The sequence below is a fragment of the Saccopteryx leptura genome, chromosome 5, assembly GCF_036850995.1.
Source record: "Saccopteryx leptura isolate mSacLep1 chromosome 5, mSacLep1_pri_phased_curated, whole genome shotgun sequence".
NCBI classification, from domain to species: domain Eukaryota; kingdom Metazoa; phylum Chordata; class Mammalia; order Chiroptera; family Emballonuridae; genus Saccopteryx; species Saccopteryx leptura.
The window spans coordinates 149920249-149942457 of record NC_089507.1 but is presented as its reverse complement, the minus strand read 5'-3'; the positions used below and the strand labels follow the sequence as shown (position 1 = coordinate 149942457).

The window sequence follows — 22209 nt, the reverse complement described above, 5'->3', positions numbered from 1 at the left end:
TATCATTTCTTGCTCTCCCTTGGGCGGACAGAGCTGTATCAGAGAGCAGAGCTCAGAGGGCCAGGAGGCTCAGGTCTGACCCTTCCTGGCTCTCACAGTGCTGAGATAGGGGAAGTGGCTTGCTCTCTCTGGGTCCCAGTTTCCCAACCGTAAAAGGGAAGGTGAGGACAAAAATGAACTCTGCCTCCTTCCAGAACCAAATTTATATGATTCTTCTTTGAAGCACCCACAGTGGCTTCCTCCAGACAAGGTGGGGTCCCTGAGGACACAGCTAATGGCAGGCTTGCAGAAGGTCCACCTGGGACAAACTCCAACAGTGGGGAGGGCAGGGTTTGATGGTACGACACTCGGAGGTTTGAACTATCAGGGCGCCGTAACTATCTGGAATCCTGCAACAGGCTCATAACTGGTTCCCCTGCCTCAGTTTCTCCTAGTAAAAATCAATTACTCGCGTTACCGCTGAGAGATCTTTCTAAAGTGCAAATTAACACACGGTAATGGCCTCATTTGAATACTTCTGATGCTTCTTTAAAATATAAACTGTTAAGGGGAAAACTAGGAAGGAAGGACATAAAAATAGGAGAGAATACATATAAGAGAGACCTAAGGGAAACAGTGACCAAATGCTTTGGGAGAACCTCATTTGGATCTTAATTTTAAGAACCAACTATAAAAAGTTATAAAACACATCTTGAACACCCTGGAGATTTGAGGATCCTAAGGCATTAATGTTAAATTTTTTAGGTATAATGATGTCATTGGATTTCCAACAAAAAGCCCTTATCTTTAAGGGGTACATATTGAATCATTTACAGATTAAATGACACGATGTCTGGGATTTGTCTGAAAATAATTTGAAAAGTCGAGGAGAAGGAAGGGTTATAAGTTTAACAGGGCTGGCCACGTGCGAGGAGCTGTTACAGACAAAAGACAGACACAGAAAACTATTAGGTCTTCTGTCTTAACCCTCTAGTTTGATACTGTCTCCCGGATGCCACAGCCTTTTCCAAGCAGGACCCACCTGACCCCCCCCACCTCCCGTTGTAGAGCAGTTCTATAGCATCTGCTGTGACCACAGGAAGTTCTCCCCGTCCCTCTGCCTGCCTAGCTCCTTTGTGCACAAGGTGCCTCTAGCTGACAGGCCCTTTTGTCTAGGACATGAGCACCAGGGCCAGGTCACCCGGGTTCAAATTCAGGGCCTTCCCTTTACTAGCTGGGTGGCCCTGAGCAAGTAGGCTAACCTCTCTGTGCCTTTGCTTCTTCACGTACAGAGGCTAGGTCATTACGCACCCGCCTCACCTGGTTCTTGTAACTGAGCGTGGTTTCTGGCACATGATACGTCTCAATAATGTAGCAGCTGTCAGGGTTCTTCCCCCACGGGCAACATTTCACTCGTGTGTCAGGGCCCCGCTTGAACACTGCCTCCCCTGAGATGCCTTTCCCGTCACCGGGGACCATGCGCCCTGGGTGCTCCCCACGACCTGCCAAGGCCTCGGCCCCGCGTGCCGCAGGGATCAGCACACACCTGACTTCCGCGGTGCTTTGGTGTGGGTCTCTGAGTCTCTATTGGCCTGTGTCCCCCACCAGACCCCGAGCTCCCAGAGAGAGACCCAGTCTGACTTGGATTTGTAGCCCAAGGCTAAACTTAAGTTCCACCTTCAGTTTGGGGTTATATAATTCCAAATATGCTTAATTATTTGCCTGCTGAATGAAAAAAAAAAGAAAGAAACTCCCTCCCTTCTAGAAAAAAAATGAACAAAAATGAATGTTCTCCTTATGTGTTTTTTCCTCCTATGGCCATCAGCTAATGTAGGTCAATTACTACCAAACAAAAAAGCAGAAAACAACTGAAACACACACACCTGTATTTTACTGTCCCCACTTCTTCAGACAAAACACCCTCCGTGGATACAAAGTCACTAAAACGAGACTCTCGTCATTCTCAGTGATGGCCAACAGGGGGGCGGGCGGGGCTCTCCATTGCTTCCCCCAAGATTATCCGCAGCTTTCATTTTATGGGTCACTAAAAAGCGCTGAGCCCTGGTCCTGGGAGGGCTGCAGGGACACCCTGTCCCATGCAGACATCAGGGGTAATTGCAGGAAACCTAAACAGTGTGAGATGTGCAAGCTGAGAGCACTGAGTTATTTTAAAAGAAGAAAGCGTCAGTTATTACCAACCGGCCCTTTTCACCCGCCTCCGAGGGCTCTTTGACAAGCCATTAACAAAGACACCACATCCACCGCGCTGGCTGCCCAAGGAGCTCGAAGCTGTGACCGGGCTGGTGGTGAATGAACCGAAAGACCTTCATCTCCGCATTCCAAGACACAGCACCCCCTCAGTTTACTGCCCTCACAATTCCTTTCAAGAAACAAAGTGGTGGAATTCAGCCAGATCAAACGCTGGCCCAGCTGCCAACACGTTTCGGCCGGAGCAGCCTTATAAACCAATTTAATCTGAGGCGCCGTCATGACTTTGGGGGGCTTCTCTGGTAGAGTGATTTTTCCGGGATCTTTTAAGAACTAGTTACACTAAGTCCACGAACTTGCCCCAAAAAGGAGTCGGCTTCAACTTTTTCTCTCCCTGGTCATTGTCCCAGAGCCGTGTCTGTCCCTCTGGTCAGCATTCATCTACCTTGTTTCAGAGTTTACATGTAGCCAAGGACCATGCCGCCGCTGCCACCCCCACACCCCGTCCTCGTGGCAGGAATAATGTCTTAACTTCTCTCGGTCAAACCTCACTCTCCCTTGTCCCCTGTTCAATACTGAGCATAGTACCTCAGACTTAAAATGTGCTCAATAAAGATCCACTGACGTGCGCTACCCAGCATAAAACTGGAAGTTTAAATGTTTATACACAGACAAAGGACAGAAGATATTGGCTTGGGAGTTAACCTGGTTCTTCCCATAAACTCTCACAATCAAACTGGCTTCTACAATGAAAGCTGTTCCTGAGGCGACGTCTGAAATAGACAGACCATGACCAACCCATCTGCTCCCAGGGAATCTCCGGACTAGGTGAAGGGGCCAGACTGCCACAGGGCCAGGGGTACGAGGGCATCACCTCCCCACCTTATTTATGGATGAGGATACTGAGGCAGCCTCCAAAAGCTACCAGCGGTCACATGCAGTACTGGAACCCAGCTCTCGGGGCTCTTGGTCTAAACCTCACACCTCCCCCGTTTGCTCTGCTGAGTGGGGAGTGTGCAGAGAACAGTAAGAGCTTTCCGAACGTCTGAACAAACAAAGCCAGACTTGGTGAGCCTGGCCTCACCTCTGTCCAAACACTGTGGTCTCCTGAGCCAGTGACTGTTTGAAAAACCAAAGCTGTGGTCTCCCCCACGCTGATCTTGAGCAGGCTACAGACAGAACCATCAGGTATGGTAGTTAATGGAAGGGTAGGATTTGGAGCTGGGAAGACCTGAGTTTGAATCCTGACCCTGTTCCTTTTCTCATGTACCCTTGGGCAAGTTCACGGACAGGTCCAAGCCTACCAATGAAACCAATGAAGCCAGGACAAGAAGGACGCCCTTTGAGAGGTGGGAGGGAAACCAGAGGACAGAGCGGACGAGGGTGCCTGGCCATTATACATTTGGGCGGCAAGGACACATGCTCAGCCTTATTCTCCTGCCTGATGTCTGAGTGTGTCTGGGAGGGTCTGGGACAGGGTTTGGGTCCCGTGCATCTCACAGATAAGCACTTAGGGAAGGTCTGAGGAATAGAGGTACAAAAGAATGCATACTAAATGATGAGCGCTCTACCGAAAGGCAGTCACACTTTAAAATAAATCTCATCCTCCTTGCATTCCATAAAGACAGAGTCTACTGAAAGACATAGAAAGGGCGTGTGACATGCTGGCGAAGAGACCTCAATGGTGGCCTCTCCACCCCGCCCACGGCCTCCCTGGTCCCCATCCACCATGCAGACGGAGCTGTGGGGAAGGGCCAAGGAGGGACTCACCGAGCAGAGCGTTGTGCCCATTGTCATCGGGCAGGAACCTTTTGTCCACGGCGCACACCAGGAGGTGGTCCGGCAGGCTGGGGGACTTGGCCCCCACGAGGAGGAAGCCCGCGGGCACGTCAATAGGCTGGTTGGAGATGGAGACGAGGCGCAGGTCCTTCCCCGCCTGGCAGAACCCTAGGAGGCACGGACAGGGCTCACACCCACTGCCCAGGGGCTTCCAGAACCAGGATCCACACGACCAAGGTACGAGGACAGTCTGGATCTTGCCGGGACCAACCCCTTCCGCTGGACGTGGCTGACTTTAGAATTAATTCTGAGAGATAAAACTGTGACGTGGTGATTAACGAGACTTAACCCTGTGTCTTTCTGACTGGCGGCGTTACCATATAATGACTGCATAGAGGAAGCTCAACAGGAAAAAATATAGACAGACGATGGTAAATTCAAGTGTGTACCAAATAAATGCACAAAAAATTCTGAGGGAGTTAATATTTTTTTACAGCCTGCATTTTATGTGCATGAGGACAGGCCAGCAGCAGGAATAAGGGGGAGGACCCAGTGGCCCTGGCTGCCTCTGCGGAGGGGCGGGGTGCCCAGGACTCAGCGGAGACTCCCAGTGCAGAGACTGGCACTCTGTACCCAGTGAGCCTTTTGTACTCAGGGGCATTTCAACACGGGCGTGGGCAAAAGTAGGATCACAGTGGTAATACAGATACATCCTACAGTAATCAACCAGTAGATGATACAATAAACTGTTGTGTGCACGCACACTGTGAACCTACCTTTGCCCACCCCTCGCATAGTTCCTATTTTAAAATATGTGTCCAAAAATTATCTGGGGGGGAGGAAGAAAAAAGAAACAGCTGAGTTGCTCAGGATGGACCCTTTCCCGGGTTTTCCTTGATGCGGCACACACAGCCCGACTTGAGGCTTCCTCCATCTTTAGAGTCTGCCCGAGACGATGCACGTGGTAACATGAACACCGACGACCGCAGGACCTTCCCTGCACAACCACAGCCCTTTAGAAGGGTTCTCCTCCACCTGCACCTGCTTCTTCATCTGTAACACATCTCCAAGGGCTCCCACTGCCCCTGGGTGGAAGGCAGGAGACTGGAAACGGGAAACCCATGTGCCCACTGTGTGCGGCACCCCCAGAGAAGCTCTGCGAAGCTCCCCTCAGTCACATACCGGGTACTGTGCCCCCCGCCCCCGGTTCTGGAGATATGGAAATTGAGTCTCAGAGAGATTAAGTCATTGGCTCAAAGTTGCTGAGAGGTGGGCCAGGATGCACCCAGTCTGCCTCTCAGGCCCAGAGGTCCCCTTCATTCCCTTAGGGATATCCAGCAAGCTCTCTGAGATCGAGGTCAAACACCCAGCTGGCCTTCACCTTTCACGACCTGGGCCCCTTCCGTCTGCAGAGTGGCCCCACCTTCTGCAGACCTGGGGTAACAGGCTGTGGACAGTTGGGGTTTTCACTGCATGGACTTGGAAGTCCTCTGAAAATCACGCTAATGGCCACTGGTGAGTCTTCCATTTTCTTATTTAGTTGAACTTTTAACACTTGAACACTGAGAGTCCTACTTCTTGAAGAGCTTTTCTTTCCCCGGAACAGCAGCCCCTGTGAGGGCTGGTTGCCTCCCCTGCCAGTCACCCTGCACAAGGTCAAGTCCAGGCCCACCTGCAGGGTGCACGGGGCCTCCACAGCCCATCTGACTGCTTCTGCAAGCCCTGCTCAGCTGCCTCAGGCCCTGATCTAAAACAACTGCTAGCAGTTCCCCAAAGGGACTATAAAGCTAAGGCTGTCCAAGGAGTGGCTGAGGGGCCGTGAGCCTGACTGAGCGCCCACGGCACGGTGTAGCCAATGCTGCAGGTATAGAAGGGGACCCCGACCACTGCCTGCTGGAGACCGTGGGCTCAGGGGGACGCCCGCAGTTCCCAGCTGCAGACGCCACGCAGGGCTGGCAGGCTCACCATCTATGGTACAGCATCCTTCCGGCAGAGGGTGTGTCTGGTAGGGGTTTGGGGGACTGCTCAGCTCCAGCCCCCCGTCCCCCTCTTCTTCCTCTTCTTCATTGTCGGCTCGGCTCCCACCTAGAAGGGAAGAAGAGGAGAGGCGAGGAGAGCAGAGGTAAGTACGCAGCAAGTCTCAGCTCCTGGGTCATTCACCAGCCCCTACATCCACAGGGTACGTCGGCCGCTAACACCGTCTTTGCAAGAGGGGCAGCTGAGGCTCACTCAGGTCCTCGACTCGCCCAAAGTCACAGACCCAGGCTCCGAGCCCAGTCTCATGACTTCAAATTTTGAGTTACATCTCTTCCCATCCACCAGAGTTGCATGTGTCTGTCTGCACACACTCATGTTTGGTACATGTGTTTTTGGTACATAAATATTTAGCTGAAAAGGATGGGGCATAAAGCTTGTACATAGCAGGCAGGCATTCCAGGGCTGTCTGTGTGGGAGGTGCTGGGGTGTTACAATAGACTATTTTACAGACAAGGACACTGAGGCTCAGAGAGACCCATGAGTGACCCGCAGCTGAGGGGTACAGGCGGCTCGTCCCCAGGTGTGCCTGGTGCCCACACTGACATCCACGCCACCAGCTGTACGCTGAGACTAGAATACGGGACTCAGGGTGACTTGCCTTTAAGTAGCATAAGAGAGCGTGCAATCATTTATCCCTAGGGAAGAATGCAGGTATCACTACTAGAAATACACACAGACACCCAAATTGGTCACACCCACACACAGAAAGCCAGTTCAGCACAGGAACAAAAGGCATGCTTTGAGCTTAGGAAACTCTTCTTAAGGGAAATAATACTATTTTAGGAGGAATATCAAGTGCAGAACTGGCCGGGAGAGCCAGGAGTTAGCCGTGGACAGCCCGCTGCTCCCTGCAAGCGAGTTCTGTAGAGACAGCTTCTTGTCCCGCCCACTGATGCTCCGTTCCTGGAGCGCAGGACCCGCCCTTACTCATCTGAGTCATCACAAATGACGCAGCAAAACACCGCCTACAGACGCAGTGCAGCCTCGGGAACACCTGTCCAACCAATCAGAGCACGCCCAGGGGCCCCTCCTTTACCCAGCACCCCTAGAGAAAGGGGGGTTCACATAAATGGATTTTCGAGACTGTTGTTGAAGTGCAGTCCTTCTAGCTTCTTTTAACAGGCGTTTGGAGTGTAAAAAAATCTTTCTCAGCTTGTCTCTACATACCATTGAATAAGTAGCATATAGGTTTCATGAACTAGGGCCCCGGGAACACGCTCAACGGTTTCTCCTTGGTTTCCCGCGTCCTCTCTCGGGCCTGGCTTCTCGGCCACTGCTGCTCCTGCTCTCACCTGTCTCGGCACTCACACACTCACACACTCACACACACACACACACACACACACACACACACACACCCGTCATTCACCCACGGGTCACATGCATTTAGGTTAAGGGTGGAATCGGGTGCCATGGAAAGAGATGGGACCGGGAATCAGGAAACCCAAGTTACAGAACGTGGGTCTGCCACCATCTGGGTAGCCGCAGGAAGGTGACTTAACCTCTCTGGGCGTCAGAGCCCGCATCTGTAAAATCTGTAAAATGAGGTAACTTGGAGCTGAGACAGTCTGCGTGGCCCTCAGAATACTCCAGTGGCGATTTACTCAGGACAGGGTACCAACAGCAAAAACTCCCAGTGGCCACCTTTTTCAAGGTGCTTGAGGGACAAGAGGTAGAAGGAACCGGACGTTTCAAGGCAGTTTGGACCCACGACCTTGGAAAGGTCACGGCAGGAGTGACGCAAGAATCTGAGTGTCTCCATCCTTCTGGGCCTAGAGGACACAGAAGTGACGGGAAGAGTGTGTAAAGATTACCCGGGGAGAGGGCAGGGGTCACGGGAGATGGCGCAGAGCCTCCTTCAGCTGCTTGCTCCCTGACATCAAGGGCAGGCAGAGAAGGCTTGCCGCAGAGGTACAGGGTGACAGCCAGACCCCAGGTGCCAGCCACACAGCACACCACCACGGACACTCAGACTGTCCTTTGCCACCTATGGCATGGGTGGCATGAACGCTCTTGGGCAAAACCCAGATGACACCGAGCCAGGAACCCAGAGGCCCCGAGGGGATGGCAGACACCAAGGGTCAGGGTGAAAAGGGGAGAGAAAGTCTTGGGAGCGCCCGTGGCACACACCCAAGGAAGTCTGCACCTGATTCTGCTAGACTGAAAAGAACAGGAATTCAACAGAAAAAAGAAAGAAAGAAAGAAAGAAAGAAAGAAAGAAAGAAAGAAAGAAAGAAAGAAAGAAAGAAAGAAAGAAAGAAAAGAAAGAAAAGGGAAGGAGGAAGGAAGGGAGGGAGGGAGGGAGGGAGGGAGGGAGGGAGGGAGGGAGGGAGGGAGGGAGGGAGGAAGAGGAGGGGTCTTCAGCCTCAGAAAGTCAAAGAAAGAGCTCAAAATCCAGTTTTTCAAAAGGCAGGATTAAAGGTCAAAGGTCTATGGGGACATTCCCTGGTCTTCAACAGGATGAGTCAGCCAGAGACAAGCCTGAGCAGATTCCCTCACCAGGGGGGGGGGGGGGGGATGAAACCAGACTGTTGACCAAGGTCTCCCGGGAGGCATGTGCTCCCACACAATGCTAGACATGGCGCTGGGGCCACGCACGATGGCAAGAACCCAGAGGTTGAGTGGCAGCCCTTCCATCCTGGCATAGGCCACTTACTCCAACGTGCACAGTAAATTTCGTTCCCTTTTCATGAAAGGAAACCGCGTGACGTCTGGAGAGGGGAGGGTGTTATAAAAATGTGCCCGCACCTTTGACAAACACTGACATCAGACTGCTGGGCGGTATGTTTATAGCTTGGTCAGACTTTCTTTTTCAAAAATAAATAACACATAAAGGGTTCCCCCCCCAGGAGGGGGTGGGGAGACCCCTAATTCGAAGAACAAAGCACAGTAGTCAGGCCCCCACAGAATTACCCTCACAAACACGGAAAATGTTAACTGAGCAAGGGGTGTTTAGTACACCGGCACCCTAGTCATAAAAATCACCTTTAGGCCCTGGCCGGTTGGCTCAGCGGTAGAGCGTCGGCCTGGCGTGCGGGGGACCCGGGTTCGATTCCCGGCCAGGGCACACAGGAGAAGCGCCCATTTGCTTCTCCACCCCCACCCCCTCCTTCCTCTCTGTCTCTCTCTTCCCCTCCCGCAGCCAAGGCTCCATTGGAGCAAAGATGGCCCGGGCGCTGGGGATGGCTCCTTGGCCTCTGCCCCAGGCGCTAGAGTGGCTCTGGTCGCAGCAGAGCGACGCCCCGGAGGGGCAGAGCATCGCCCCCTGGTGGGCAGAGCGTCGCCCCCTGATGGGCGTGCCGGGTGGATCCTGGTCGGGTGCATGCGGGAGTCTGTCTGACTGTCTCTCCCCGTTTCCAGCTTCAGAAAAAATACAAAAAAAAAAAAAAATCACCTTTAACGTCGTTGTCTGAGGAAGGACGGTGATAAGAGACACTGGCAGAGGGACGGGCCACACAGGCCATCTACACCAGGGTTTATGGGGCAGAACCCAGGGGCTGGAGTGAGTGCTGGGTTTATAGTGACATCCAGCACACCGCAGGGGCTCCCCCACCCACCGTGCTCCCCCTACTAGGAAAACAAAATCTCAAAGGATGTCGCTATTCTGTCTGCTGGGCAAGTGGAAAGAGCACAGGGAGGCTGCTCTGGTTTTCATACCAACAAGAGGGCAGAAGGAGGTGCCCACAGCTGGCAGGGAGCCCTCTGCACTCTGCGCAGGAGGCTCAAGGAGTGGAAGCCTAACAACTGTCCCTGGAAAGGGTCACTGGCCCAGCGCCCTATGGGTGGATGGGAGCATCCTGAGACGTCAGAACGTTCGGGATGCAGCTTCCCAGGTAGAGGCAGAGAAGGGTTGTCTGTGGAGATCTTAGACATAAAAGAAAGCCGATTGGGACCCTCCAACGGTTTCCCCTCTCTCCCCAGATGGGCGTCCTTCAGAACCTCCAGCAAACCAATCTGCTATCTTCCCAAATCCAGGGCTTCAATTCCTCTAATTCCTCTAGCTGGTGGAGGAGAAGCACTTGGTAGATTTTTTTTTTTTTTTTTTTTTTTTAATTTTTCTGAAGCTGGAAACGGGGAGAGACAGTCAGACAGACTCCCGCATGCGCCCGACCGGGATCCACCCGGCACGCCCACCAGGGGGCGATAATCTGCCCATCCTGGGCGTCGCCATATTAAGACCAGAGCCACTCTAGCGCCTGAGGCAGAGGCCACAGAGCCATCCCCAGCGTCCGGGCCATCTTTGCTCCAATGGAGCCTTGGCTGCGAGAGGGGAAGAGAGAGACAGAGAGGAAAGCGCGGCGGAGGGGTGGAGAAGCAAACGGGCGCTTCTCCTGTGTGCCCTGGCCGGGAATCGAATCCGGGTCCTCCGCACGCTAGGCCGACGCTCTACCGCTGAGCCAACCGGCCAGGGCCGCACTTGGTAGATTTTAAGGTACCGTCCAAATGTACTAAATTACTTTTCGTTATGATTATCACTCGTTTACCCTTAGCAGCAAAGCCTCCCAGTGCTGTAAGAAGGACGACTGTTTAACACGTCTTTCCCAAGTCTTCCCGCTAGCCAAAACACAGTCTACAAAATACTCTGCCATCACTTCTCCTGTCCCCTCGCAGCATCACAGTAATGTCTCCTATGCCAAGACTGTCAGTACTTTCCATGTGAATAGGAAAGAACTCCGGGTTTTCTTACTTCATGCTTTTGACCACAATTCAGCTGCTCTCAGACCCGGATCCAGTCCTCTCTGGCCCCTAGCTGCTGCTGTCAACAAGGTGGATTTAGTGAGGACATGATAAAGAGTGACACAGGAATGCCTGCCTCCCAGCTAGAAGGAAGAACTCTCAGGTATCACACACACAGGCAGGTGCGTGCCTCCTTTTTCCTTATGTGCAGCTGCCCCCGCACCCTCCCACACACACATTTGCACACAGGCATGCATGCACACTGACTGGCACACACTCACACATCACGACCACCCCGACTCAGAACCTGCCAAACTGCATGCTTTATTTCACTTGTTAATTAATGCTGGCTCTAAATCACGGCCCTACGTCCCATCAACAGCTAATCGAAGTTGACAGGTAACTTCAAGGGAAAGACAAAGTGACAGAAAGGACTTTCATTACAGAAACTTTCTTGCACTACTACTATGGACTGCAAGGGGGTCACTTTTGACAGGACAATGCCCAGCTACAAAAAATGCAAACTAAAGATCGAAAAACACAACCATCTTATTCTCTGGATAATTAAGCACACCCCGAAAGTTGTCCCCAAGCCTGAAGACAATTTCTCTATTCCTGGCACACATGAAAACTCATAAAGCTTTGTTCTTGGTTTTTAACAGTTTTTAACAGCAATCACCAAGACGACTTTGGGAAGGTATGGCCACGAAACACAGGATAAAGAGGGAAAATAGTAACTGAGGGCCCAAAACGCATTAAAATTTCTTACTCGTCCAGATGAAAACGTCCAACCTTTTCCCAAGTCCCAGTGGATTCACAACAGCCTGACGCGGCCCCCTCCCTTTCTCCTATTAGTCCCATGAAAAAAATGTGATTCTTTGCAACACTTACGGCTGAAACTTCCTTTAAAATAAGGAGCCAAGGAAGGATTTGTGCGCCACGTTCTTTTTCTAACAATTTTTTTCTGTCTGCCACTCTCCACCGTGTCTCCCAAAGCAGAAGAGGGAATATTCTGGTTTCCGAGGGCTGCTGCTGAGGTGAACCGCCGACGCGCAGGCGGACACTGAGGTGAACCGCCCGACGCGCAGGAGGACGCAGGTGTCCGGCCTACCTTCCAGGGAGGAGAGCTGCTGCTCAGCTTCCAGGTACAGCTGGGAGAAGACGGGCCTGGGCACCGGGCTGCTGGAGCGCAGCGAGGCCTCAATGGAGTTGTGCAGGACCTCCTCGAACCGCGTCGTCTTCAGCTGTCCGGTGTAGGAGTTCCCCATCTTCAAAAGAAATGATGGAGTCTTCTGTTCAAAATGGCATTTCAGTGTCAGTTAAAAAGACTGACCCGCGTGAAGCCCAAAGGCAGACAGCAACCCCCCCTCCCGCCCACCCCAGCTCAGCAGAGAGGAGGCGTGGGGGGTGGGGTGGGGGAGGTCTCAGCTCTCAGCACCCGGCAATTACAGGAAGTTATATAAGTCCCAGCTTTCTCCAACTTAGTACTCAGATGGCAGCCTCTGACACCTCTCAGATTCTACTGGAAATCAGCTCTCCATCCCCCACCCCAGGTTTCACAGACCCCCCCAGCTTTTCCCTGAGTTGTGACCCTGCCCCTGAGAGACCCCCGGACGAACGATGCTTTATTTTCCTGGACTGGCAGAAGAATAGCCCCGCGCCACTTTGTGTGTGTGACAGCAGCCGACGACCCAGTGATCCATTACAACAGGTCCCCAGGTTTTAGGATTACTCAGCCTCCCCTGGCTTCTCAAGGAGGTAGGCTACATACTTCCCATTATTGTCCTCACTGCTAAAAAAGGCCACTGATTAACATTCTTCCTTTAAAAAGGTCTTTGGTTTTGTTACACTCTCATTTATACAAGTGATGCAGAATGATTATCTGGAAATGTGGGAATTACCAAAGAGGGTGGAAAGTAAGGAAAATCACAGATGTTTCCATTATCCTGAAATAAGCACTGTGGTGTTTTGGTTTTGGTTCTTTTTTTTTTTTTTTTTTTTTTTTTTGGTAGCAGCTTGGTTCAGACATAATTCACATAGCATACCATTCACCCGCGGTAAGCGTACAATTCAAGGGTATATAGTATATCCTCAGTGTTGTGTAACCATTGCATGATCAGTTTTAGAACATTTCATCACTTCAAAAAGCAACCTCATACCTTTTGCCTGTCACCCCCAAACATCCCTTCCCCAGCCCTACAGCCCTAGGCAACTATTCATTTATTTTCTGTCTCTGTAGATTTGTCTACTCTGGAAATTTCATATTAGTGGAATCATACAGCACATGGCCTTTTGGGACAGGCTTCCCTCATTTAACACGATGTATTTGAAATCCCCCTGCCTGATAGCATGCGACAGTATCCCATTCCGACTGGGATACTGTAATGTGCTCTTTCCAGACTGAACTCCCCTCAGAACCTGGGAGTAAGAGGGAGACGGGTTTGTGTGCACATGGCCATAATCATCTCATAACACAATTTTTGATTCTGCATTTTTAACTAAGTGTAAGCCTTTTACCCAATCCTCTTACAACTGCTTTGTAAAATAGTTTTAATGGCAGCATCATATTCCGCTGAAGAAAGGGGCATTTATTTGCCCCGATATTTCCCCCGGACCGTACATACAGTTAAATCTCTATTTAGTACTTCCCAAGAACCTCCACTGAAATCTATGTTCCTTCCTAATGTTTTCCAAGTTGTTTTCTATTTCATTAAGTTTACCTTTTTGCTTTTATTACCTTCTGATTCAAATTCTTCTTCTCTTTCCAAACTTCTTAAGATAATTACTCTATCACCCTCTTTATTTTCCATCTTCTTTAATAATGAAGACCTTTACGGTGACCCATTTTCCCCAGGCTCCCTCTTTTGCTACGGCACACAGGTTTAGTATAAAGTATCCTCCTCTTCATTTACTTTGAGATAATTTATGATTCCGTTGTGATTCCTCCTTCAATCTCAGTACATATATGATTTCTAAATAGGCCGGACACGGGGAGGATGGGGTCAGCCTCATAGTCTTTCTTTCTAATTTGTACTGGTTTATAATCGCATCCCTCTCAATTTCTAAAGGACAGAGCCAGCAAGCTGGGCTCTGGGGCTAAGCCAGCACCCACAGCCACCGCCAGACTTCCTCCTGGGCGAAGTGTTCTCGTTCCTCTGAGAGCCTCTTCAACCCTGCAGTGGCTACAGAAGGTTCTGCCTAGCCTCACAGAACTGCAGCACACGGTAGACTTATCCTCGTACTTCCAGATTACAGCATCTGTCCAAAAGGAAGATGAAAAAGAAACTACCACAACTTCCGTTTATATTTTTTATCTAATCATTTCAATTACTTTTCAACATACAGTTTTTAATGTAAAGATATAGATTATCTACTGTGGTCCCACATGCAATGTATAAGTCAGTCAACATACACTCAAGGACAGAGGGAGGACCCAAGTTTGAATGAAAGAATAAGAAAACCAATATTCACTTAGCAGCGACCACGTGCCAACCACCCGGGGACAAAAAGTATTACTGTATCTCCATCTTGCTTGCAGGTGAAGAGACTGAGTCTGGAATTTAAACGCTTTGCGTTCCTTGAGTGACATCCAGCCCAAGCACATTTGAAGCAGACATCTAAACAACAGCTACCGTTTCTTAGGGCCGCTTTATGCACATGCTTCTCTTTGATTACATCTGTAATTGTATTTTATCTCCACCATGGCTCTAAAACTCACCAGCATGGTTCTCATTCATTACACACTAGGAAACAGAGAGATCAAGTGACTCACCTGAGGTCCCTTGTTTATTTGGGTACAATTTTAGAATGCCCAACTACGGCCCTAAGCATGAGAATCTTTGCTTTCCAGCCGTTGACTCCAGAAAAGTTGTTGTTGTCCTCATGGGGTTTACTTGTCCAGACAAGCGAAAACTTTTGGTTAGAAGAGGGGTGCCTTAGGGTCTTTCTTAATGTTGTTTACCTAAAAGGGGTTAGGGGTAGCTGCCATGACAGGGAAATTAAGCCTCAGTACATGAAAGGCCTCGTTTCAAAAGGCATTTCCAGTCCACGGCCATACCACCCTGATCGTGTCAAAAAAGACATTTCTAGACAGACAAAGAACATTCTAAGAATGTCACCTGAAGACCAGTCTGCCAGAGAGGAGGAGGAGAGGGAGCGGGCAAAATAAACAAGCAGGGGCCCGAGGGGCTGGGGGCCTGGATAGCGTCGCCTGTCTGGCAGCCCACTGAGCCCTGCCTTGGAGATTAAAGCGGTGGACTGGACTCCAGCCCATTCAAAGAAAAAATCCTCGCTCCGTGTCTCCTTGAAGTGACCACCCCCACTATTTTTCTTTCTTTTTTTTAGGACCAGAATATCAAAAGTTTTGCCCATAAGGCAGAAAAAACTCACTTATCTTAAAAGGTTCAGGGACCCAGGGAAGCCTGCAGAATTAGGTGTCCAGCTAAAACCTAAGCCCACAGTTCTTTTCCTGTCTCTTTTATCAGTCAGGCAGTGAGGCACCGCTGTCTAAACCCAAAGCTCCGATCTGTCAACAACAGCTATTGAGTTCCCGAAATGGGCCAGAACTCACTTCCTAAAATAACACCGGCTCTGTGTAGCCCTCGGTGCTACACACTCGTCACTTTGCTCATAAAAATAAAGTAGCCACCTCTTCCTGCTGCTCTTCCTCAGATCCAACCCCACCTTCTCCAGTGGCCACAGAGATCTGTTAACTCATGGACAGTCTCCAACACCCATTTCCTCCATAATCTGACTGCTAGGTGGTTAAAAAAAAAACAAAACAGACATGTATTTGGAATAAGACCAATAGGGGCTTAATTCATGGCTATGCTTCTTTTAAGCTGTGTGGCCTTGGGCAAGTTACTTAACCTCTCTGTGTTTCCATTTCCTCATTTGTGAAACAAGGACTATAAACCACCTTCCACAGCTGTAGTAGAGGCTAAAAGAACAAACAAATGGAGGGCGGCTGGCACACAGTAGATGTTGATAAATTCTAGTTTCCTCTCTAAAACTGGAAATAGTTGCTCATAAGTCTCATTTCTAGATGTTGGCCAAAGATCTTGACTTAATTTGTGTCATTGTACTCCAGTAGACATAATTAAACCTCTGCTTCCTTTATAAAGTACACCAGCCTGACCACTGGTGGTGGCATAGTGGATAGAGTGTCAACCTGGGAGGTCCCAGGCTCAAAACCCCAAGGTCGCCAGCTTGAGCATGGGATCATCAACATGATTCCAAGGTCACTGGCTTGAGCCCAAATGGGGTCCCTGGCTTGAAGTCCAAGCTTGCTGACTTGAGCAAGGTGTTACTGGCTTGGCTTGAGCCCCCCACCCCGTCAAAGCACGTGTTGGGCAGATAAAATATATTATGCTCACTTTGTTAAAGATGTCACTGCCCATGTGGAAGTCCGTCACCCATGCAATAATATTAATTGCCCTTCTTGCTTGGGATGGGTGTGATTATATTAATGTGTGTTGGGGGCAGACTGTGGGCAGGCAGGATCCTTGTAGCCTGCAGCTTGGTTTTAGGACTAAGCCTTTCCCACCCTTTTTGATGTGGGGTGGTACACTCTCATGAGGAATCCCATTATGCCTCAGATAAGTGACTTTGTATCAGAGACTTCCTTGTTTGTATATTGGATTAAAGGTTTTGAATCTACACTATAAAGTGGGGCAGACTGGGAGCTTGCTCTCTCAGTTCCTGAGATTAGCATTACAGGAGAGAGCAGAGAAGAGAGCAGAGAGAGGTCACATGGGGGAGGCCAGGAGAAGCAGCCAAGATGGTGGAGTGCTGAAGGAGAAGCCAGTTAGTGCAGAGTTTGTGCAGAGAGAAGGAGATGGGGAACAGAGATGAATAAGGCTAGTGAGCTAGAAACCTTTGAGTCTAGGAAACTCGGATAAGTCAGTAGCTTTGTGAGCACTGAATGAGTGAGTTTTGGAGCTCAGTGTGTGTTTTTACTTGCCCGCCGGGTGCAAGCTAGGGTTAAAGATAATGGCCCATCAGTTTTTGGCTCCGTTGTTTCATTACCGACTGTCCGAATCAAATGCGAACCTGCATGGGTCAGGCGGCTGTGATGGTGGTGGCCGTGGTTACTGGTTTTACAGCAGTGGTCCCCAACCCCTGAGCCGCAGACCAGTACCGGTCCGTGGGCCATTTGGTACCGGTCCACAGAGAAAGAATAAATAACTTACATTATTTCCATTTTATTTATATTTAAGTCTGAACGATGTTTTATTTTTAAAAAATGACCAGATTCCCTCTGTTACATCCGTCTAAGACTCACTCTTGACGCTTGTCTCGGTCATGTGATACATTTATCTGTCCCACCCTAAAGGCCAGTCCGTGAAAATATTTTCTGACATTAAACCGGTCCGCGGTCCAAAAAAGGCTGGGGACCACTGCTTTACAGCACATATGAGAAACAATCAATGAACAACTAAAGTGACACAAATATGAGTTGATGCTTCTCATCTCTCTCCCTTCCTCTCTCTGCAAGGAAAAAAAAAAAAAGACTACACCAGAAAATGTACTAGCTAATGTCATCCCTGTCCCAAGTATCACCTGAACTCATCTACTACTTCTGTTCTAAGCCAGGTCAGAGGGGAGCCCTTCCTGTGAGCATCACAGTATATGATGTGCCCTTTGTTCTTTCTTCGTGGACGCATGACTGTTCCATGCGCCCATCGTTGCCTGTTCCTCCTTCTGCTTGTCCTTGAGGAAAATTCACTGCTCCCTCTCCTTCACCCTCCCCTCCGCCCAGCACATTGCTGGCACCTCACTGGGCTCTGAGCCTTCCTCCTAAGACCACAGAGAGTGTCTGTGTCTCCCCTCTCCTCGGGGGCCTGAACTGCTGGGCGCAGCAACCAAGACTGCTCATGGCTCCTTCCCCACGAGCCCAGGGCAGTTTCTTGTGGAGAGTGGGCCTGGCAATGATGGCTGACAACTCTGCTAGTCACCCCCATCTGCCCAAGATCCCGCTCAATGGCCACCTGAGCCACCCAGGCTGGAAGACAGGATGCAGCTGGGGGCCTTCAGGGTCTCAGGGCCAAGTTCAGACAGCTGGGTCTGCCCTAAGCCACAAATCCACAACTTCCAATGTGTTCTGTGCCTCCTCTGTGAAAACCAGGCAGCCTCCTCTTCCAGAGTCATGGTTCTGCCTTAAACAAAGCTAAAGAATCTAGTTTGGATACGTGGCAGAAATTATTTCATTCCCGCTTGGAGCTAAGGGCAAAGGTACAACGGACAGGGTCACGGGAGAAACTCGCAGGTAGGCAGGCAAGCAGACAAAGGACGTGGCACAAATGACAGCATGACCGCTGTCTACGCGGGCAAGAAGGTAGCTTCAGACAGAGATGGGAGAGGACTGTTCCATCCCAGGTCAATCTCAGAGGGCCTCTGGGAAGAGCCAACTCTGGAAGGGTGGGTTTGCAGGTTGAAAAGAAGAAGGGGCCTGGGGGATGGGAGGGGGACAGTGCACCCTAGCTTGACCCAGAGGCAACACCCGTTGCGTGATTGGGAGCCCAGGTCCTCCCAGGTGCAGGAGCACAGGTGGGTGTGGAGGCACGAGGGCACAGTGACAAGGGCCAGGTCAGACGCGCGCTGGAGCCAGTGGAGGACGTGAAGCAGGCCTGTGGAGACAGCGTGTGACAGATTACCTAGCTTCCAAAGGGAGGCCCGTGGGCGACCATGGCAATGCGTGGGGCCAAAGAGGAGCCACAGGCTGCTCTGTGTGCAGCATGAAGGAGTGGGACACCAAGCTTTTGAGGGGGGGAGGAAGTCGGGGTGTCAAGGCAGCGAGGCAGGAGGAAGGTGCAATGGGGCCTCTGAGGAGCTCCGGGCACCACGTGTTCAGGACCCTCCAGCCACCCCCTTTCTGGCTGAGCCCTCCCAGGGCCAACACCTCGCTAGGTCTTGTCCCCACTTGTCTTTGTCCGCTGTCACTTCTCGCCATTGCCTGGAGAAGTGACCATGGCAGAGGAGAAAGAGGAAAGACTCTGGGATCAAAGGCTGGAGTTCAAGTCCCTGAGAGAGTGAGCCTTCCCACAGTGGCTTGCCAGGCCTCTTGTCCCCTCCCCTTTGGCCATCTGCCTCCATTCTGAATAGCATCTGAAACACACCTGTCGCCCCAGACTCCCCACCAGAGACTCCCTCTGCTATAGAAGAAGGCTTCCCCTAGAATCCCTGCTCCCCTTGCAGGGCCTCCTGGGAAGATGCCCTGTCCCAGCCCGCTATGGTGACACAGCTCCTCCCAGGCTTAGGAGAACACCCCAAAACTCCAGCTCAGATCAAAGCTCCCACGAACCCCTGTTCCTTCCTACTCCAACGTGCTAACCGCAAAACTGAAGACTCCTCCGCCAGCATGGAAGGATGGTGACTTATTTCTGAGGACTGCATCCCAAGCTTCGGAAAACAAAAGCAAAGCCGTCTCCAGGCTGAGTTTTCTGCCTCATTCCGCAATTTCAACAGCACGGATGGGCCCACCGGTCCCACCGGGAGGGTCAGCCCGGAATATATGATATGGCTATAAACACATTCAGATGGCAGAATGATCTCCTATAAACTCTTTGAGGGGCCTCCCGACAGGAAATGGCATTCTGATGCAGATTCCTTCACGGTTCCCTCCAGGAACTCATAAACGCCACAGGTGTTTCGGAAGGAGGGCAAGCCAGCCCAGGGGGGGCTGGACTTCTGTCTAACCAGCCAGTCCACCCAACTGAGACTGCCCTGACAGCGGCTGCGGCCCCAACATCTGTTCACAGAATGTGCAGTAGGGCTTCCTCTGAGTGTCAACTCTCTGAAGGGGACGACAAAGCAATGTTGTCACCCCCTGTCCACCCACCCCCAAACCTGCTGGAGTGAGAGCTTAAGGGGAGAGAAGCACCTTCAGAACAAAGCCAGGGAAGATTTTCCGGAAAGGAAGAAACTATTGAAAAGTTTTTCTCCAGAACCCGCCCACAGCATCATACTAAAAGCGAATGCTTTGCCTTTATTCTGATAAACACAGGCCAATGTCATTTTATAATTTAAGCAAAAAGCCAACACAGGCCTCTCCACCCCCAAAAGTGGGCGCCCAGCTCCCAAGTCACACGCACCGTACCTGGTCACTTCAGGCAGCCCACAGACCAGCCAGCCAAGGGAAGGCGGAGCAGGAGTGTTTGCAGAAGTTGCCTTTCATCACGCGGGAGCCCTGACGCCCCTGAGAAGGTTGCCAAGGGCTCGGCCGGCCTGACACCGGGGCTGCCCAGCCCCTGCCCAGGGAGGTGGAGGCAGCAGAGCCAGCCAGGGGAGAGGTTTCCAAGCCAGTATCTGCTTGCTCCTGAGGTTCAAACCACTGGGGGTGGGGGATGAAGGCCGGGGAGGGGGGGCGGTTGTGAAATCAGCAGCAGACCTTCCAAGTTGAGCTCCAGCCGCCTCAGGCTCCTGCTGGGTCAGATGGCAAATGCCACAGTTTTCCATCTTCTTAGCACTGAAGTGTTTAGCTGGGTCAGGCTGCTCTCTGCGCAGGTACATACCGATCTGTCAGTCTAACCACCAGCAATTAATGCGGGTCTTTTTAAACAACATGAAAGTCCTGTGCTTGGAGTGGAACCACGTCCTCTGTGCAGAGAACAAAGGGCGGGGGAAGAGCAGAGTTCTGCCACAGGAAACGGGCAGTCTGGCTTGCCGCCACCGGGGGCCCGCAGGTGTGACGCCGCCCCAAAGGGGCATGCCACCCTCGGGACGACCACCTCCAGGAACACCCAGGAAACACCCCTGGGAGTCACAGACGCATATTCCTACACTTCTTTCACTTAAACCGCTTTTACCACTATGGGCCTCCCACACATCCCTGTTGCAATTAACTCATAAACCCAAGGATCCTGCTCAAATCATAGTTGAAAAAGGAAAGAAAATAATAGCCCACTCCATTTGTACTGAAGACCTTTCACTTTGGTTTTTATCTTCCCACCAGCATCTTTTATTTGCCCACAAAGATGACTTGGATAGGTCACAGGGGTTTCCCTGTCATGCCACCGGGGACCCCACCCATCCCCATACATTCACAGCGAGGACAAGGCAGTGCCCCCTGGTGGTTCTGTGTGAGAGAGGCGAGGCAAACATCTGGCACCCTGCCCTGTGGAGACAAACCAAGTGTGATGAGGTCCCAACAGGGTGGACAGTGCACTGTCTGTAATGACAGCAAACTGGACATTACAGAAATGCCCAACCTGAAAGGAGTGTTTAATGCAGTCTCCAATATCCATGTGCACAAAAGAGCTTTTAAATGATGTGATACACTTAAGATATATCACTCAGCAAGAAATAGATTTTAAATTGTTATAGAAGTAGCCTGACCAGGCAGTGGCGCAGTGGATAGAGCGTCAGACTGGGACACGGAGAACCCAGGTTTGAAACCTCAAGGTAGCCATTTTGAGCGCAGGCTCATCTGGTTTGAGCAAGGCTCACCAGCTTGAGCCCAAGGTCTCTGGCTTGAGCAAGGGGTCACTCGGTCTGCTGTAGCCCCCCAGTCAAGGCACATATGAGAAAACAATCAATGAGAAACTGAGATGCCGCAACAAAGAATTGATGCTTCTCATTTCTCTCCCTTCCTGTCTGTCTATCCCTGTCTGTCTCTGTCACACAAAAAAAGAAGCTTTAAAAAAATTGTTATAGAATTACAGAGCTAAAAATACACATATATCCATATATGTAATGTAACAGATGATATTTTATTTTATAAAGATGTATATATAAAGAGAGAGGGAAGGAGAGAAAGCAGCAGAGTTTTTTAGACTTGGGCCCTGGACCCAAGCTTGGGCTTAGATCCTGACTTACTAAATGTTAGATCTTCAGCAACTTACTTAATCTTGATGCCTCCATTCCCTCAACCTAAAATAAAGGGATGACAGTATTGTTTCTCAGCGTTGTTGTATGACCTCCATGAATTATTGTACATAGGGTTCTTAGACCAGTGAATAACATTTATATAGTATTTACTCTATAGGCCATAGTAATAGTAACAATGATCATTACTAAACTTTCAACCTTTGCCTACACTGAAATCCCCTCCCCTCCCCCACTGCTACTCAAATTTAGAGCTTAAAACTTACAAAAATGATTAACTGGGCCGTAAGAAACCTCTTAACTTTTGGGACCAACTCTTTTGGTTCCTATTGGCCAGGTTCCCTCCTCCTGTCATCCCCTTCCATTAATCGGCCTGGAGTGGTCATTCATTCATTCGTTCAACATTCAGAGTGCCCACTACTCACTGGTGTTTGAGTGACCTAACTGCCCAGAGCCTCAGTTCTTCTCAGCAAAATGCAGATAACAACACCGATATCACAAGGTTGTTGGGAGGCTAAAACAACATAGGACTATAAAGCTCCCTTTATCCTGCCTGGTACATTGTAGGCACTCAACAAAGGGCAGGTTTTATCGGTATCACCACCGTGATGACAGTGACTAACTAAGCCCCAGCCTGGCCACAAGGAAGCCTGGGCCTCGCTAACACGCAGACCCCCTGCCCACGGCACTGTCCCAGACTCGCAG

The 22209-nt window shown here is 50.6% G+C and overlaps 1 protein-coding gene across 4 annotated transcripts in view; it reads right to left on the bottom strand.

The window, feature by feature from the left end:
- Positions 1–22209, bottom strand: part of GREB1 (growth regulating estrogen receptor binding 1) — a 122599-nt gene that overhangs the window by 52655 nt on the left and 47735 nt on the right. For 3 of the 4 annotated variants that reach the window (XM_066386091.1, XM_066386092.1, XM_066386095.1), the window contains exons 1-4: positions 19778–19836; positions 11792–11972; positions 5932–6051; positions 3958–4134 (exon numbers count right to left, since the gene is read on the bottom strand). In XM_066386091.1, coding sequence (XP_066242188.1) covers positions 3958–4134; positions 5932–6051; positions 11792–11948 — 454 coding nt within the window. In that variant the 5' untranslated portion in view covers positions 11949–11972; positions 19778–19836. Of the gene's footprint in view, positions 1–3957; positions 4135–5931; positions 6052–11791; positions 11973–19777; positions 19837–22209 lie in introns of those variants that run through there. The other variant, XM_066386094.1, reaches the window with a different exon arrangement.